The sequence below is a fragment of the Vidua macroura genome, chromosome 6 (genome assembly GCF_024509145.1).
Source record: "Vidua macroura isolate BioBank_ID:100142 chromosome 6, ASM2450914v1, whole genome shotgun sequence".
Lineage (NCBI taxonomy): Eukaryota > Metazoa > Chordata > Aves > Passeriformes > Viduidae > Vidua > Vidua macroura.
The window spans coordinates 5,412,979-5,432,860 of record NC_071576.1 but is presented as its reverse complement, the minus strand read 5'-3'; the positions used below and the strand labels follow the sequence as shown (position 1 = coordinate 5,432,860).

At 41.5% G+C, this 19,882-nt stretch overlaps 1 protein-coding gene across 4 annotated transcripts; it reads right to left on the bottom strand.

The window, feature by feature from the left end:
• Positions 1-504: 504 nt before the first annotated feature.
• On the bottom strand, positions 505-16,202 carry PCNX4 (pecanex 4). Of its 4 annotated transcripts, XM_053980661.1 has the most exons (12): positions 15,915-16,202; positions 13,397-13,449; positions 12,038-12,764; positions 10,179-10,358; positions 9,576-10,090; positions 8,689-8,789; positions 8,418-8,540; positions 7,829-8,192; positions 4,992-5,095; positions 3,524-4,560; positions 2,835-3,021; positions 505-2,484 (listed from the first exon to the last, which is right to left on the bottom strand). In XM_053980661.1, the coding sequence occupies exons 3-12, from the start codon at positions 12,724-12,726 to the stop codon at positions 2,233-2,235; spliced, it is 3,552 nt and encodes a 1,183-aa protein (XP_053836636.1). In that variant the 5' UTR covers positions 12,727-12,764; positions 13,397-13,449; positions 15,915-16,202; the 3' UTR covers positions 505-2,232. The 4 variants fall into 4 exon arrangements, with proteins under 4 accessions (XP_053836636.1, XP_053836638.1, XP_053836639.1 ...); XM_053980663.1 differs by lacking the exon at positions 10,179-10,358; XM_053980664.1 differs by lacking the exon at positions 10,179-10,358 and having other exon boundaries at positions 9,576-9,715.
• Between the last annotated feature and the right edge of the window lie 3,680 nt (positions 16,203-19,882).

The window sequence follows — 19,882 nt, the reverse complement described above, 5'->3', positions numbered from 1 at the left end:
ACAGACAAGGCCAGGGTTGAAAGTGCTCCAATTCCTGAATTCCAGATGAATCAAAGAAATGCTCCAAACCAAACAGGCCCTGGTTCAAAAGCACACAAACAAACCAGCTGAACAGGGGCACTCAGCTGCACAGATTTGTGAGACAGAACAAGAAGCTTCAACTCCTGTTTCTGCCAAAAGCAGAATGCAGACAAGTTTAAGGTGAGGGCACTGTGACTCAGGGCTGTGCCAAGGGGCTCTGTGAGCAGTGAATGGGGGTGTGGGACATGCTGCCTGTGACAGCAGGGGACAGGATGTGGCAGGGCAGCACAGCCCAGCTCCACATTCCTGTGCTCCAGCAGGAACTCTGCCCATTGCTAATTGTGCTGCTCCATCTGGTGCCAATCAGGATCTCTGCTGCAACACTGGGCCCAGTTATCAGCAGCTCTCCTTAAGGCTGGGGACCAGATGGAGAGACCCCAGAGAAAGAAAGGGAAAAGGATCACAGCTCTCTTCAGCTTTTTCTCGACTGGTTTATTCAGTTTACAAAAGACAAAGGATGAGGGCAGAAATTACAGCCATCTTCAAGTAAGGATTGCTGCAAAAATAGATAATTAAATTTTCCTGTGACCAAACAGAAGACAAGTAGTAAGAGATTTACAACAGGGCAAGGGAGAGTTAATTAGATTTAGGAAATAGCTCCAACTTTCCAGCTGCTGCAAGAGCAGCAAAGAACTGGAGTGAACTGCTTGAGGAGCTCATAACACTCCTCACCTTGGAAGTTTTAAATCAGAGTAAACATTTGCCTCCTTGTGAGATGGGGCTGAAATAGGTGCTCTCTATAAGCCCCTTCCACATCACTTCCATGGCTCTGTATTTCCAGATGCAGCCCAGGGCCCAGTGTGGCACCAACCTGCTTTGGAAACCCACTACACCACTTACATAGTTTTTAGAAACCATTTCTGGCCACTATCAAAAGGAACAACCAGTAGCCAAGTACAAGGTTCTGTGGCAAATTTCATTGGAGACAAAAGGTCTCAAAGGTGAGGAATAAAAATAATTAATGAACTCAGACTCAGACGAGGCTGGGTGTTCCAAACCAGTACTGCTTCAGTTATGGAGCAGGTCTGATTTAAACTGATTCTGTAGGACTAGGAAATACAGTTACCTACTCCCTGCTCAGCATTTGCCTACAGTGTAAGCATGGACTTGCTGAGAAAGCACAGTTATGTGCTAAGACTGGTGGTAGTGAACAGGATAAATGAGCCACTGGAAACTGGGCCTGGACCTATTTTCAAGGTGACCTGTAATGTTACAAACCAGCTGTCCAAGTCTGTTCCAGCCTGTAGTGAGGTTAAAAACCTAAATTACTTCTGGCACAGACAGCTGGATTTCCACCCACCCCCCATCATCAAGCTCTCACTGCATTTGTGGAAGACTAGTTAAGGAGATGGAGAGAGGTTGAAAGTAACAACATATATATACATATGTATGTAATATATATCATATATATGGATACTGGAAGAAGGAGATTAAATCATATCATTTGTCCTTAAAGGTTCCTCTGTCCCCTAATTATATACATTTACTTCTTTCATCAATAAAATCATCCAGGCTATCAATGTGTCAGAGCACACACTGGTTTATATAAATTCTTTTTACCAAAACAAGTAGTTTGGTAAAAATTGTCCCTTAGCATTTAGTTAAAGCATGGCTGATAACTTACTACACATAAGGAAGATCAGTGAAAGTCATACAACAAATGCTAGAACTGAACTCAGTCCAATATAAAATGGCCAGAATAAAAATATTCATATAAATAGTCCTATGTACACTTTGGTTGCCAACTCTGGGGTTGACAACACTACAAGAAGCTGTAACCTGACTGGCAGTGCAAGTCACCTGTCCAAGGAAAAAAAGAAGTAAAAGTAAATCAGAAAGCACCAAAATTAGTTAATGATCAGAATTATGGCAATGATAAGAATTATGTTGCTTTTCTTTAAGCTGGAGAAGAGAATTTCAGCATGTGGTTCGTCAGCCACACAGGCAACGGTGTCTTGTGTTCCAGCAGCAGGAAACCAGTCCCCAGCCTGCTGCAGGCTCTGGCCAGCACCACCTCTGTATGCTGGCCTGGCGCCGCCACCCTGAGAGTTAACACCTGATCTGTAGCACACAAGGGAGCAGGGACATTTGATTCCAACACGCAGAGGAAAAAGACAAACCAGTATCAGCCATAACTGAGAAAAGGACAGCCTAGAAGAGAGGCAGCTGCAGGAGCTGCGAGGAGTAGACGGGGTAGCCCAGGGGCGGGTCGGCCGCCTGCACGGTCAGGTTGCGCAGCAGGGCCGGGTGTGCCTGGATGCTGTAGCGCTCCTCGTCATCGTTGGTGGCATAGAGCAGCTCCCAGGACAGGTTGGCCCACTGGCCTCGCACGGCTTCAGCATTGAGCTTTCCCACCTGGACTAGCAACTCCTGCAGAGTGAGGACTCGCCCCGTGTAAATTCCCTACAAGAACACACAGATCAGGATGTCCAGTACGTTGTCCAAGAAGAGACAAGAGCATTTTGGTTACAAAGCACTGAGTGAAGCTTTGGGACTGCACTCTATCAATACTTAAAACACAGCAAAGTACAAACCAGTCCCCTCAGTTCAATTCCTCCACTGGAATATAATCAGGAAATACTGCTGCATCTGAAGAACAATGCAGTATGGTTTTCAACAACAGTGGTGCCAGTTCCTCTTTAGTACAAACCAACCTTGCAGAGCCTTCATGTTTTAGAACACAATTACAAGGTGGGAAAAAAAGAATAGTGAAAAAGAAACCCAGACTTAGACCTAGTTGTTTTTCTCCTTACCATGCTTGGGTCATGCCCCAGTGAGAACAGGTATGGCTTTTCCTGCAGAACTGCTTGCTGCCACTCCAGGTCTGACACCAGCCCGATGTACCAATCGCTCTCGTATTCCTCCAGGTAATTCACCAGCTCTTTGAAGTTCTCCACTGGGCCCAGGCTGGCTTTGTCCAGCATAAGTTTAAAGGTGTATCTGAAAGGTGCAGAACATCACACAGTCAGTTGTGTGGCAAAGACAGGAGAGAGAAAGGCTCTTCAGGCCACACAGGGTGGAGAGGCTCCACCAACTCTGTCAGTCACTGCTTGCCAGCTGAGTCACTGCCAGTCAGTCTGGGTGTGCTTTTAGCTCACCCACATGTAAAACACATCAGCTTAAACACCACTCATTCACCTCCAACACTTCCCCACTGCCTGATAATGGATGGTGCCAAATATCTAAATCCAGCACAACTGTTGAGATCTGGGGACAATGAAAATAGGTTGTTTTTCCCCAGTTAACACAGCACATTGGAGGCAGCTGCTGTGGAGAAGAAAGAAGAACCTCTCTACCACAGGCTTCACTGCCTGGAGTCATGGGCAGTATTTATGTAGGAAAAACCTCCAAATAAATTTAAACTATATGGGTTTAACAAAACATTACTGAAGTGACACTTCTCTATATAAATTTCTAATCTCAGGAAATGGTATTCTTTTACCTGAATGCTTTTAATGCCAGCTGGAAGAGCTCTGGTTTGCCTGTTAGCCAGTCCAAGCCAGCAGACCAAGGAATGCCACCAGTGTATGCCCTGAAGACGTGGCGAGGGGCAGGCACGGCGTTATCCAGGCCAAACAGACCAAAGAAACACGACAGCACCCCGTGGATGTACAGGTCTTTCAGAGCTTTATCTTTCATAAGGTCCGTGAGTAAATTGGAAGGCTTCTCCTTCAGATGAAAAAAGTCCAGTTGGCTCAAAACGAAGTGGTACCATTCCTCTGGAAACCTCTGCCTCATTTCACTGACTTTGGAAGAAGGCACTGGCGCTGTTCTCCATTCTTCAGGGATGCTCAGCAGCTCTGAGTAAGAGCAACTGAATTCTACACGAGGTAAAACTTCTGGCTGTTTCCCTTTGTCGACAGCAGGCAGCCCAAGCACCACAGCCCTGTTTAATTTATCTTCTGGTGACATTTCTTGTAGGAAATCTTGGCTCTGTGTTTCTATAGACCCTGGAATAGACAGGTGCACTTTTGGTGTCAGTCCCAACTGCCCGGGCTCTTTTCTGTCTCTTGTTCTGCTACTGGGTTCAAAATCAAAAGTGTCACTATCATCAGTCCAGTCCTCCACTGTATCAACACTAAAGCTGTCTTCTTCCCTCAGAGCTCTGGTTCCTTTCACTGCACCACTATGCTGATTTTCTGGAAACGATCCTTGTTTGCTCTTGTTGGCACTGCCTGGGCTTTCCCACGTCTTGGATTTTTTGTAACAATACTGGACAAGCATCCATACAAGCACTTTAACAAAATCATCTTTCAGGTGCTTTAAATTCTCATGGGAATCAATTATTCCAGATAACACATTCCTGGCATCAGAATACAGCCGCACAGGAACAACAGTACAGGGAGTGAGGATGTGTCCAAAATGGGGATTGGGAGACAGAATCCTTGTGTGCTCCTGATGTTCAAAGGCCATTTCAAAAATTTCATCCACTCTGTGAGCTTCAGCAGCATGGCAGGATGTTTCCTGCAGTTCCAGCCCCTAAAGCACACATGAAAACATCTGCCTGTTAGTCTTCACCAGGATGTAACTTCAAATGCTAGCAAGCTGTTTGCTTGCAACAGAATTATTCTGAACAAGATGACTGTCAGTATTTCCACAACTGAATCTACAAATCTATCTAGAGATAACAGCAATAACAAAACACTCACTGCAATATTAGGCAGTGATCAATGTCTTAAATAAATCTTTGCCTGATGCAGATCTTATTAGCCAGCTTATTAAAGATATTCCGTCAGAAGCTAAATGATAAAAAATTTCACATCTGCTACTCATGTAAATTGCAAGACTAATTAGTACAACACTCATCTTAGAAAATTAAATGGAAATCAGTTACACTGCTGAAATGTTACACAGCAAAATGTTTGCACTATTTCCAAACATCAGCATCTCAGTGTTCAGCATGCAATTACCTTAATGTTAACACCACAGTATGTGAAGCCTTTTTCCAGCACCAATATCCACATCAGCCTGTCCTGAAAGCGGCACAAGTAATGCGACCCAGGCAGAGAGAGACCTAGGCAAGGAAAAAAAAACAAACAAAAACTACATATTACCTTTTCTACATGCCAATGAAAGGATTCAACAGCAAACACAAAATATTTCTGCATTGACATCACAATCAGTTAACACTGGCTAACTAGCACCTTAGAATCTTGAAAAAAATGGCTGAAATTGCAGCTTTGAAAAAGCTGTGGAAAACTGGAAAACCTCACACAACTGCAGGACTACATTATTCACACCAGACCAGGGTTAAACAACTCCACCCTCAATTCCCTTTGCAGAGATGACTTTCATGATTAAAGATCATTTTTGGCTGCATTTCCAACCACATAGTTCCCACTGGAGTGTTCTCTGGAGACCTAAAGTTGTTCTTACTGAGAATATATTAAATAATCATGATATAGCAAAGGAGTTTCCTAATGGCCCAATTTGCTGTGGAGTAGGAAGTTTATTTGTTATCAGAGAAATAAAAATATAACTGAACTGAAATTTGAAAATCAGGTCCTGAACAACAGCATATTAGTACTCAAAAAAAAAAAAAACCCCAAACTTTTTTTTTTTAACCTATGTCACAAAAAGAGCAGTGCCAAATTTCTTAAGAACTGATAGTTATACTGTGTTTGAACTATAGCTGAATGTCAATCCTCATAACACAATGGTTCTATTCTTAAGCATGACGTTTGCTGCCAGTTTATGACCTGCTTCTGCTGTCACTCATGTCTGGTGACCACTCACTTGCAGAGCATTTTAGATTTAAAATGTTGTAAGGTGAAATCAGTGAAACCAACCATTAAGCTGTAGTTAAAATTTAAGTAACCTTTTCTATCCCACTGAGCTAATGAAGTGCATTTTCTTGCTAACATTTTGCAAAGACTTTAATTCCTTTCTTGCTAGCTGTTAAAGCGACTAAAACTTCTTTACACAGAACAAACTATGGGTTTAAATTAGTGACTCACAAAGTGTGCATCGCTTCCTTTTGAATTCATCTGAGAACACCACAGTTTTTCTTGCTTCAAGACATTCATTCACAGATTTTCCCATTAAAGAAGAGACTTTTTACCCCTCAAGACTAGTGTTTTAAATTATTTATTCTAAGGCATACATGCCACCACAGTCATGATGGAAATGAGGGAAAAAACCTATTATAATATGTATATCTATAATATAAATAGATATAATAGATAGATAACATATATATGTATGACAGATAGCTATATATTATAATAATATAATTAATATGTCTCTTGTAAATATAAAACATAATAGACTAATGCAGTAGACAAACTGAAGTATCCTTCTTTAGAGAAAAAAGACTTCCTGGTTTTATTGAGTACCTCTCTCTAACCAGTGAGGAAAGTGCAGCACATATTTCCTAGTAAAGCACCTGGATATATTCTTCAGAAAAGCATTATTAAGGTTAACTTCCACTGCCTTCAAATATTAGGCCACTTTTTCCAGCCATAAGCCATTTTCTAAGAGGCTTATGTAAATATTTGCCTCTTCTCCAAGGGCTACAATCTTTTGATTATTTAGGTTACACAAAGGCTGTTTCTCAAGATAATGACCCTGCAATTTTAAAACAGTTACTCTGTCTCCAGCTGGGAAAAAGACTGGGCACTTCTTCACCTCTGTGTCTGTAATTCTGTGAAAACCCCATCACGATGCCTTTCACAGGCTGTAAATCCACAAGTGCTGCTACAATCCTACCCCAACTGCCTGCACAAGACATGGCATTAAATCTTATCAATGGGTTTGTTCTCAGCTGTTTACTGCTACTTAGGCTACATCATGTATTTCACAAACCTCCGTAACCAATTAACACAGCTAAATTAGCAGTCACCTTCTGGATGCTGAGTAATGGGATTGATGCAGAGACAGACAGACCTACAGAGAGCAGTCTGACACACACCATTCTCTATGCTGTCTGGCTAAAGAACCCAATTTACTGCCTCCAGTTAGGTGGGATCAATGCATTCCATCATTTTTATTCACAGAAAGATTAGGATTGATACTGTTTCATCACCATTTAGGCTCTCCTTAAAGGTAACAAAAGAGTTGTTTTTTTACAGGATTGTAACAAGTAGACATTGTAGAATCATTAGCTGGAAAAGATCTCCCAGATTATCAAGCCTAGCCTTTGACTGAATACCACCATGTCCATGAAACTGTATCACAAACTGCTACATCTACTTGTTTCTTGAATGCTCTCAGGGATGGCGACTCCACCACTTCCCTAGGGAGCCTGTTCCAATGCTTAATCATTTGTCCAGTGATGAAATTTTTCCCAATATCCAACCTCAACTTCCCCTGCTGCAACTTGTAGCTGTTCCCCTTTCTCCTATTGTTGGTTGTACAAGAAGGATAAAAGTAACCACTTTGTCCTGAGCAATCTCTGACTATCAGATTTAACCCGTGCTATGAAACATGGTTTAGAACCATGGATTCTCCTCCCTTCTGAGGGATCTGATCCCAAGGAGTTTAGGGCATTGGGAGGATCTGATCCCAAGGAGTTTGGAGCATTGGGAGGGATCTGATCCCAAGGGGTTTGGGGCATTGGGAGGGATCTGATCCCAAGGGGTTTGGGGCCTTGGGAGGGATCTGATCCCAAGGGGTTTGGGGCCTTGGGAGGGATCTGATCCCAAGGGGTTTAGGGCGCTGGGATGGATCTGATCCCAAGGGTTTGGGTGGAAAACCACATTTCCTGAAACATTTAGCTGCACTATTTCAGAGTGCTGCCTGTACGTACCCAGGCCGCCGGCTGCCAGCGCGGACTGCAGCGCTGCGGCCAGGCCGGGCACGAGCTGCCGGTAGTAGACGGTGTCGGAGCAGACGCAGGCGGTGCCGCCCGCGGGGCCCGGCCAGCTCCGCAGCGGCCGGGGGAAGCCCACCAGGAACACGGGCAGGGTGAAGAGCGGCAGCAGGGGCGAGGAAAGCAGCGCCGAGACGGCCACCAGGGCCAGCAGGACGGGGAAGAAGGCGACGTTGAGCGCGATCAGGGCGGCGCTGGATCTGCGGCGCTGCTTCTTCTCCGTCCACGAGGTCAGGAGGATGGCGATGGCGAAGTGCAGCTTGGAGAGGAACTGGAACAGCCGATCCCGCAGGAGACCGACCTGCGGCACACGGGCAGGGAGCACATGGTTTGCTGCCAGCAGCACACTCGGCATAGCTACAGTAATTTTAAGAAAATGAAGCATGGCTATCATTGCTTGGTGTGAGAATATATCTTAGTACAGTTTTTAGCTTCTATCTATCTGCTGGGTCCTGTTGTAATTCTCCAACAGAAACAGAGACTTCAGATAATTATTATCTGCTTAATTCTACATTATGACTATTACCAGCAAGAGTTTGATTCCAGTATCAAGGCTCCTGTTCCACCAGAGGTCTGGATTAAACACCAACATTTGTGCTGCTGACACAACCACCATGTCTAGTAAGGCATTTTCTGTATTCTGCCAGACCTAAAATAGAGATATGTTAGAAATACATTAAAAAACATACCTATTTATCTCTGCTTTCATGACCTAGAATATTTCTTCCAGGTCACCTTGGTTCTCAAGTCATGTAGAAGAGCATTTCTAAGGCTAACATATTTAAAATTCAAATTACCATCCTAAACATCCTTGTGAATCCAATGGAAACAGACACGGAATGCAGCTTTTGTAGTGAATGGTCAAGTGACAGGAATGCTATCATAGCAAACGGAGACACTGCAATTGAAATAAAAGAATCACTGATCTTTTTCCAAAAACATAACAAAAATCAACAGAGGTAAGCAGTGTTATTGCAGGATGGAAATCCCAGCACAAAAAGAGAAACCTTCCCTTCATCATCACAAACTCCTCTTTGTATTACAGTCCCACAATATCAAACAACTTATTTGCACTAATGGCCCAGGACAACAAACATTTACATTGATATTTAGCTCTTACTTGCTATTAGTTCTTTTGTCCTTTATTTGTTTCTCCAAGAGAATACTCAAATAAGTAAAAATAAACATGGAATAGCAGTCATCAATCTACTTTCCCAAACTAATGCTTCTTTATGAAATGAAATAATTTAAATCAATTTTTTATTTCCTCAAAGTAGATGCATTTGTCTCTAACCTACCAGAGAGGAGGCACTTCCCTTTACTAGCAAGCTCTAAAAACCAAATATTTAGTCAGCTTTAATTTTGTTTCCAAGTACATATTTTCAAAAGTTGATACTGCAGTAGTAACTAAAATCCTTTAAAAGGCCCTGCTTTGTCAGCTGGGCTTTTAAAAGGCTCAATTTTTTAGGGTCACCCCTATAGAAGAAATAAATCAAATCACTTTCAAATATGCTGGACCAGTAACTTCGACCTCAATGCACAATTTAACAAGACATCAACAAGTATTTCCAGCCACTTGGTTTCCCTTTGTTCATTCACAGAATCTTGAACATACAGCAATTCTAGAGTTTCAATCTCCCTACAAGCATCATCTAACAAACAACAGACAGTGGTGTATTCCTACCTAGTGTTAGTAAAATCCTCCTGACAACACCAACTTTCATTAGCCTTCTTTGCTTCTCCATGAACACAGCCACAGTCCTGACATCCTTTGGGTAAAAGGGGTTTCGGAAGACTCCAAACAAGTACACTCTCTGAATCTCTCTAAGAATCCACATAATTACAAGTAATAGGATCAGAATGTAACTTGCTATGGCCTGGGGACTGCCTTGGGAAAATGATGAGGAGCCTGCAAATTGATGCAGCAGGCTCGCTTCTGTGAGAGCAAATGTCAACACAGTCACATAGAAAATGAATTCCCTCCACCCAAATTGTATTCTAAGACCTCTGTGAGCATTTTTAGATTTGCTGGAGGCTAAATGGCTGATCATGGTGTGTTTGAAGGCAAACCCAATCTCACTTAGGTTAAGACTCAGTATGAACCCAAATCCAGTCATGAAGAGGATCACACCGAGGGGGCTGGGAATGAAATACGATGCTATTGCTGTTCCAGCAGAAATGAGAAACATTACTAACAACCTGTGAAGGAGAAAATAAAGAAGATTTGCTTGAAAAGAAAAAGGTTAAAAACAATATTGATATATTTTACAACTGTATAAACATTTACTTTGTGTTACTTGACATAGGTGAACCTCCTAGTCCAAACTCCAAGAGTTGTTCCATTCCCCAGAGAAAAAGTGCATCAAGCGGGGGCAGAATTCCCAATGCCCACAAGAATGGCAGAAAAAGAAAGAGGATGTGCAAAATCTGGTTTGTCTGTTCTAGAATGGGTGCGTTGACAGCAAACCTGGATAAAAGAAGAAATGCATTTGACTTCTGTGAAGGGAAAAATAACTTCCATGTGGGAAGACTTCCTGTTTAATTACTACAGCAAATCCCAAAGTAAAAACCTTACACATTCAACCTATAAAACCTAATGAGTATCTTTTAAAGGGAAAAATAAGGACATATATTTATGCTTGGGAAAGTAACACATTAATTAGAACACAGACTAAATTTTAATTTAAAAGATTTGAAGCCTTCAGATGAATACAGTGATGCAATTATCCTGATTATTTTTGTTACTGTTGTGATAATACACTGAAAAAAATACTTGTGCAAAAAAGAAAGGTCCACAGGTTCCAAGGCCTCAACTGTTTAACAAAAAATTGTAAAGTATTTTTTTCAGAAACACAAAAGCAAAATTTTGTGCAATTTCAAGGCCCAATATTTAAGCTTTAAGAAGAAGAACTGGCATGTTGCCTGTACACCTACAGATAATATAGCATATTCCTAAAGAGAGTTTTTTGTTCATAAATGCGTCAAAATCTTCCTGCAAAACCACAAAGATCAGCATTAGAAATTTGCATGAATTCTAGCCCATATGTAGTTTACCAGTTAAATGTGGTAGACTGCCAAGTTATTTGGTTTCTCTCTCCTTTTTAATAAGTAAGCAAGCCTCAGAGTAATTTCATCAGGAATTTCAACAATGTCTTAATCTTCTCCTCAGGAAATTGAATAGAAGACTTTGGAGTCCAAGACCACATGTATAAATCTCATACCTCACCTGAAGTGGCAATTAGGGTAAATCATTAACAAAGACAACTCCCAGTGCAAAACAAGCAAATTCAAACCTGCTCTTTTTAAATGTATCCAAAGTAACCACCCGTAAAATATGTACATGTGACAAAGTGCTATAAATATCACCTGATAGGGAGAAAGAATGCAGAGTAAATCTAAAAGCATCTTGTTTTAGGAGCCTGATACTACGAATACTTCAGCTAAGACACTCATCTGAAAAACAGAAATGTGACTCTCCTAATTTATAGATTGACATAGCTCTTTCATATTGGAAAAACATTTAAAAATCCAAGTTCAAAATCTGTATCACAAAGCCAAAGCAATATTCCCATTTGCTTATCCATTCATTAAAACCAAATTCAGAGGTTTTTGGTTTTTTTTTTTCTTTTGTTTTTCCCTGTTGTATAAAAGCCTCTGCTATCACTTTACAGAGCTTAAATTAGAAAGTATTCCAGGATGAAATCTGGACATAAATCCAGTAATCCTGAAGCTTGCAGTGTTTAGATTTGTGATTCCAGGTCAGGAACATGCATTTTTAAACCCATCCTCTAAAAGGACATAAATGCAAATGCTCCAATACAAAAATATGAAAAATGGCACGGTAGAAGATAGTTTCACCTATCTCTTACAAACTGCTCTTCCTAGTTTACTTGGAATGCTATAAAAATTTAAGAGCCTAAAAAAAATAAATATTTAATAAATATTTAATAAATAAATAAATAAATAAAATACACAGCATAGAACCTCAATTTTTATCATATATGCACCAATCTTCTTCCTTTGAAGTTACTACAGTTGATTAGAATCTCAAAATAAATTTTCCTCAGAAGAATAATTTAACCTTTCCCATCAAAAATACACGGACTGCTCATCACTTTAAGTGGCTAAATACATTATTTCATTTACCTGTGTGCAAGATCCACTGCAATAAAGACAAAAATGTAGAAAGGTCTCATCAGAGCAGTGATTTCATATGTATCCAGTGCTTGGAAAGTGGCTGTTTCGGTGGCTGTGTTTATGATTAATGAATACTCTCCTATACATATGGTCACCCATCCAAACACAAAGATCACAACAGTTCCTCCAATGTTGCTATATAACAAGGTTATTCTGTTTGGCAGCAAATACCAAGTTCCCAGCCCACACAACACCCCTGCCAGAAGGGAATGGAATACAGTGTTGATTATGTACTTCTTGCCAGGAATAATAAATTTTACTGTCTCTGAATCTACACAGCTGGAAAATTCAAACTCATCTTCATCTGTCAGGGTATTCTGAATTTGCATTCTTTCTACTGTCACTGTTTTCTGCTTTGCATAGAGGTTTGTCATCTGAAGAGCAAGTGCAGTAACAAACATGAGTCCTCCCGACAGCGCCGCGGCGCAGAAGTCCTTCAGCACTCCCAGCTGGTACAGGAGTGTTCCCACTCCTCCCCAAAGCCATGGTGTCAGGAAAAGGATGATCTGGTTCACGTAGATGTAAGGAGGGGCACAGTAGCCTAATCTGAACCGGGGCCCTCCCAGCACAGTCTGAGGGAAGCGCTTCAAGAAGAACTCCTGTTTGTAGTCATTGAGCAGGGGTACATCTGGCCCCATCCTCGTGGCTCAGGAATGCTGCCTGGGGATCATCTCTCCTGTAGGAGAACAGGAAGGAATACATGGACACATTACTGATTCTGGAACTCAGAACCCAGGGAATTCTTGTGTCTTCTTTTTATTTACCAAGCTACAGTGGAATTCTGACATGTTGCTGTTAGAATTTCACAGAATACAGCTAATAAGCAAACATCTATATTAAAATGTAAACTCATTCTTTCATCTGAGGGCTGCAAACAAAAATATATAACCTGTTTTTGGGAGATGACAAAACCAACCCATCTCCCCAGCAGAATACCTTCCTAAAACTGACATTCTTCCCACTCAATCTGATTCCAATCACACTTTGCCAATTTCAAATCCTGTTAAGGACCTCTGTATACAGAGTCTGTGATTCCAGTGAACAGTCACACAAGTGCAGGGACTCAGGCACACAAAGGTCCCTGTAAAAAAATCAAAGCTTTATACAATAAAGCTTTTTCAACATAAATATGCTAAAGAATGTAAGGAGAAGTGTTACAAATTATTTTCCACATCAGCATTGTTACCATCCTCCCTACATAGCCCATTTGCAGGGCAGGATCTCGCTGTAATGTAAAATAAACAGTTCACTTTCTGTTTCAAAGCATATAAAATAAAAAAAAAAAACAAAACAAAACAAACACAGTACTTGTGAGTTGTTGCAGAATTAGCATATATTCCTCTTGGTGCCAATGGAAAAAGCTGAAAGAAAGGAAAAAAAGATACCTGTAGACATTTACAATGACCCATCAAACAGAAATAGGTTTGAATACTCATTTAGAGAGGATCAGGCAATGTAGAAACAATGAATGTAAGGTGATAACAATGATATTCAAATGTAATTCTATGCTACTAATCATGAAAGCAAGAATCTATGAATGACAGGCAGAAGTACTCAAGCTAAGAAATAGGGTGAAAAAAAAGCACAAAAAAAGCAGTGTCAATGTCATTAATAATAACTCTAAAAAAGAGAAGGAGTGCATTAGGAGATGTGCAAGGACAGAAATTCTGACTGACTTTCTTCCACTGGAGCTGTACAATCTGATGAATACCCATTGCCATCACTGGTGAGACATTAAAAATTAAACATCTGGCTGCCATAGAGTCCTCAAACTACTCTGATCCCTTTTTCCTACAATACCAAACATTTCTGAGCCCTTCTGAGAACAATTCAGCCCATTTATTTAAACATGTATCAATCACTTGACTGTTGGTAGATGCTGATCACTGGGGAATGATTGGAAACAGTGCAAATGAGATTTTATGCATTATCATGACTGAAATTTACATTCTACATCCACTAAGTCAATATGCTCCATCATGGAAAGCAGGACCCCAGAGGCTCTGCAAGTACTCTTTATGTAGGTTGTGGATTTTTTGGGTTTTTTTCAATAAAATATTGAAAACACAGGTTTTTTTGGTCCTACTATTTTAAGCAACTGAAAGTTTCTTAAACATAAGGAGAAGGCAGCAGTCAGTCCTACTGGAACTAATGGAAAAGACACATGTTGACAATGGAAAGGGGAATTCATCCCAGTCAGCTCAGGAATTTGAAAATATAACAGCGACACACCCAACTAAAAACAAATTTCAAACGTAATTATAAAATATCACAACTGAATCAATCTTCTTTAGCAAAATAAGCACTGTTTAGAGGGTACACGGGCGTGGAGCTTAAGTTGCTGGGATAGTTACATGCAGTAAAAGATTTATAGGCATGGAAATGACAGAAGCTGAGTTTAAAAAGAAAACATAGAACCAATAGGTGCAGTTTTCCTTGAAAAACAGTTTTTGGGCAGCTGTGTTTTCTGCTCTGAGAAGGGCTATTTTTGTTTCAAGTTCCAGTCTGCATTTGTGTTTGTCAGTTTATATTGCTAACCAAATGTTAACAAAACATTCCTCTTACAGTTTCTGTGTAAACAATAGGCATCTTTGTGTGAGACAGGAGAATCTACACACATAAACAATATAGTTCCACTTGGCTTTACTCCAAAACAAGCCATAAAAAGAGGTGAATTTATTTGCTGAAGCTCACTAACTATGGAAACTCTTCCCTCTGCTGTTCTCCTGGCTTCCAGCTACTCAGGCAGCACATCAAGACTTCAAAGAGGGACTCATCCATGTCTTATTCCTGTGCAAAGCCCTAGCAACAAGGCTCCACGCATTTGTGAGTGTTTACAGGACCTGGCTTCCATACACATTCCTGACATACAGGCCTGCCCCACTTTGACAACTTGCCTGGATACCCAAACAACCCCTAACACAACAGTCTGTCATCACGGAGGGATCTGTGCCACATGGATACTATCACAGCAAGGATGGAAAAAGGGCTTTAACACCATGAAGTCACTTCACAAGTTTTCCCTGCAATAACCTTGTTATGCCTTTATTACAAAGGGAAAAAAAACCAAACAAACGTTGCCACAAATTCAGGGAGGAATTCACAGGAAGGCACGAATTTTTGTCTAAATGAACACCATCCTTCACGCGGGCTGATGTTGGATCAGCTGAGTTTAGTTTGCTTTTATTTTTAGCAGATTACAGAGTATGGGTACAGCTGTCTGCCACCTAAGCAGCTGAAACATATACGGCTTAAAAATCCTTACCTCGGCGGTCTTACAGGTGTTTAAGGGTAGGGGTTACAAACCACCTGCTAACCAAGCTGGAGGAACAGGTGGGAGGTGAAGGGGAGGCTGTGGCATCCCCTGTCCCACCAAATCCAGATGCACCCCGTGCCCACACACCGGGTTAAAGATTCCCTGGGCGAGCATCCATGGCTAAAGACCCCACTGTGCTGCAGGCCACCTTCCAGCCAGGAGCCGGGCAGAACAGGCCGTGAGCCCCTGTTCAGCAGTGTTGATTCCATTCCCCAGGGGACACTGCATTTTAGGACAACACGCCCATGCAGTTACGGGATGAGCATCCCGGCATCACCTTTGGGAAGGGTCTCTGGCCGCCTCCTCCCGAGGCACCTCTGCCCCTGACCAGAGGGGCTCCCACCTGGGCCACCACGCTTCCCACCCACCCAGCTCCCCTCACCTCTTCTGCAGGCTCAAAATAAAAACACCCAGCACCAAGCGACTACAAAAAACACCTCTGCGGCCTCCGGAGCGGAAGGGCCGGGGGGCAAACCCGTGGCAAGGAGCCTCGGCGGGGACGGCACCTACCTGTGGCCCGGGCTCGGAGCGGGCAGGGGGCGGCAGGGCACGGGGCCGAGCCGGCGCCGGGAGAAGGAGGAGGAGGAGGAGGATGGCGGAGCGCAGCCGTTCTCTGCCCGCCCCTTTTTCCCGCCCCTCAGCCGCCGCCGCCATTTTGCCCGCCTGAGGCGGGCAGGGGCCGCGCAGCCTGCGGGAAATGGCTCCGGCGAGCCCCGGCGCCTCCTCGGCGGGGTCGGTACCGGAGCGCTGAGGGGCCGCGGTGCTCCCGCTCCCTCACGGCGGGCAGGGCCCCGCAGCAGCCCAGAGTGGATCCGGGTGGAAAAGACCTCTGGCATCATCGAGTCCAGCCCATGGCCGAGCACGCCGTGTCAGCCTGAGTGCCCGGCCAGTCTTTAACACCTCCGGGGAGCGCGACTCCGCCGCTTCCCTGGCCAGCTCATTCCAATGTCTAATCTTCCTGTGAAAAATGCGTATTTTATGATTGGCTTTTCGCAAATGTTGCAATGAATATTATATGTGTAATGTCGGAAAGTTATGCTGCATTAATTCTCTCAAGTAGTGTGTTAAATGTATTTTTAGGTTATAACACAATGTTAAAATAGGAACTATACTATGTAAGATACTTTTTAACTAGCTCAAGAAAGAGAAGAGATAATCAAGAAATTCTTTGCACAGAGATGGCAGGGACGGGGCCCATAAAGAGTTACGGCCTCCTTGTCAGAAAAGACAAACATCCTTCCACCTTCTCTCCGTCTTTATGGAACCACCAGGATTAAGGAGAAGAAGTTGACAAAAACCAGAAAAGCTCTTACTTTGCAAGGAATTTATGCATCATGTATGGGATGTATGAATATGCAGCAGGCTATTGCTTTTAAGGTTATTCCTTTGTTCACAAGGCATGCTTATCGGGCTTAAGGGCCCGAGAGCATCTGGACATCCGTAATTCTTTGCTTTTTATTGTCTTGTAATTGTCCTAACTCTAAATTTTTATTACTCTAATTGTATTACTATTTTTAGAACAATTTTATTATTATTAAACTTTAAAATTTTTAAAAACCAAGTGATTGGTGTTTTTCACATTCCTTCCTGGAAGAAATTCCTCCAATGTCTAATTTACCTCCCCTGGTACATCTTCAGACTGTGTCCTCTCATCCTGTCCCTCGTTCCCTGGGAGCAGATCCCGATCCCCACCTGGCTTCACCCTCCTGTCAGGGAGGTAAAGAGAGCGAGAAGGTCCCCAGCATTCTGACATCATAACAGAATACCCCCAAAAGTTCCCTAAATCTTGAATATTAATGGCCTTTATGTATTAACTAATTCAAGACATGAACACTGGTTTTAGCCTCAGGTAGAACCAAATCCATTCTCTTCTAGGTAAAGTCAAATTGAACATTCAGTGGGAAACTGAAATATAAATCCAAATACTGCAGTACCGCTTCAAATTACACCCGTTAAACGTTGAGAATATTAAACAGAGTCAGCATACATAATATAATTCAAATCTAATAATACTAAAATGTATAATTCAGTGTATTAACACCAGGGCACACATGTCTACCTTATTCCCTGTTAGAACAATCACCATGTAGATAGTTAGAAACAGTTATATCCATTTTAATCTGAATTCGTCATTTAACACACAGGCATGTGCTTGGAATTTTAGACAATGGATTGACTGGAAGCAGTTCTTATCAGCAGCATCATAACCTTTTTGTAGGTCTGTTAATCTTTATTCTTCAGAGATAAAAAGGCAGTTGGATTGGGGAATCCAGTGTAAAACCTTGGAAACACCACCAGAGGACAACGACCATTTGTCTTTATTGAATTTCTTTTAAATGTAGTTCAGTGGCATAGATTATTCCGTCCTCTTACATAATAAATTTTAAAAATACGTTTTTTTCACTATCCTTGATCTAATATTTTTTCACTCTCTCTTTCAAATGCATCTGTTGCAATCCTATTAAAATTATTTATATCTCATAGGTATTCCAAAGTAAATAGCATCTCATTGCAATTCCCTAAAGGATGGTAGCAGGTATTTAGTTTTTGGTTGTCAAGTTTCATCCTGTCCCAGTTTCCCAATTCAGTTACAACTTTGTAAAGATGACAGTTCTCTTCTGGAATGTTTAAATTCTAAATAACAACAGTGGAGTGAGGGAAGGAGGCACTGGATTTATTTCTTTGCAAGCTCTGCTGCTTGTGTTTCAAGACTCACATAAAGCTCCTTCAAAACTCTGAGGAATCATTTCCTATATTTTCACTCTTGCTCAAAAGAATAAATCAGAATTTCTATCGGTGCAAACTCCAAGCTACTGATGAAGGGAGCATAGTAATTTATTTCTCTTAAGAGTTCTGAGAATTTTCTTTTTCATATAAAATAAGATAAAACCTGCTAACAGAGTAAACTGTTCAAGGTAAATTCTGCTGACCTCCAGCTGTCTTTTTCTGATTATCACACAATATATATTTAGAATTTATCTCACTGAATTTAACAGGACTCCTGATCCTCTTAAAATTTTGATACACATAAACTATTTCCAGATTTGGGATTTGGTTTTTGGCTTCCTTATTTTCAGTTTGTGAAAAGTCTATTAGTCCTAGGTCCCTGAATACTAATATGGACATTTCTATATTTTCAATGTTGACTTTGTTTGGAGTAATACAGGTACAAATACTTTTCTTACTGACCTTTCTTCTCTTTAAAGGTAAACCAATAAAGCGTTTTCTGTTTGGAAATGCATTTTTGTGTGCTGCTGTAAGGGTAGGGGAAACAGATGCTTTCTTGCAGTTATTGATTATTAAGAAAGAAAGAGCTTGTAGGATTTTTTTAAACACATTTACCATTTACTGCTAGAGGAAAAAAAAAAGTTTACTTTCAAATTAGATTGTGGAATTGTCTTTTTCCTGATGCCCAAAGTTAATTTTTGTTTTATTGCAATCCACAGGCTGGCATTCCCAAAGGGAGATGTCAGAGTGAAATGTGACTCCTTGTTTTACTCAATCTGTCCTGCATCCTCGAGGGGACCCATCCTGTGTCTGTGTGTAGGTTTCTGGAGATCTGTGTGTGCTGGATGTGTGTTATCCCTGACTACTTTCCTGTGCCTCCCTTGGCAGTAATCCCTTTTGACAGCGTGGCCGTAGGCTGCCGGAGGAGCTCACTCCTTTCTGGGTGAGCTTTAAAATAAACTTTAGGAAAAGGTACTCCATTCCTACATGTGGAAGATCCCCATGTTTTCCCAGAGGGAAAGGTTTTTGTTGGCATTCCTGAGCAACCATTAAGAGTTCCAGGGTAACATCCGTGTAATAAGTTTTAGTAATTGAAGCATCAGCTCCCTTTCAGGTGCCCTTCCTGCATGGCAGCTAAACATATACTTCAAGTAATTTCAGCATTCCTACCTAGCTGTTTTTTACACCATTAAAACATGAGAGCATTTCTCATCAATTTAACTTTGTGTATAAAGTGGTTGGGATTTTATAAGAATTGTATTCTTCAGATGAAGGATAAAATACTGAGTTTGCAGATTTCTGTTTAATTTGTGTAGGATATTCTTAAAATCAGGAGCTTTGAGCTGAATTCTTCTTGTTGTTTATCACAGTAGGGTTTTCCTTTTTTTCCTCCTCTTTGCATTTCATGCTGAAAACCTCTTGATTATGGAAGCAATCTAGTTAAATATTGTATGTTTTGGGAAAGACTCACTTCTCTTGGAAGTCTCTTTCAATTGTTGTATTTTGAGAATCTGTCACTGATCTGAGGAGAAAGGGACAGAGAGCGAATTACAAATTGCAGATTTTTGTACTACTGGAATCGTAAGTGACAACCCAGGATTGACTATGGGATATTCTGCATCTTTAGCTTGACAGGGTGCAACAGTCCTGTGGCCATGCAGCCTTCACAGTTGTCATCTATACCCCAGTGCGTGGCCACACGGATGTTGTGGATATAAACAGAGACAGATCACGTGGGACACTCTCTGCTC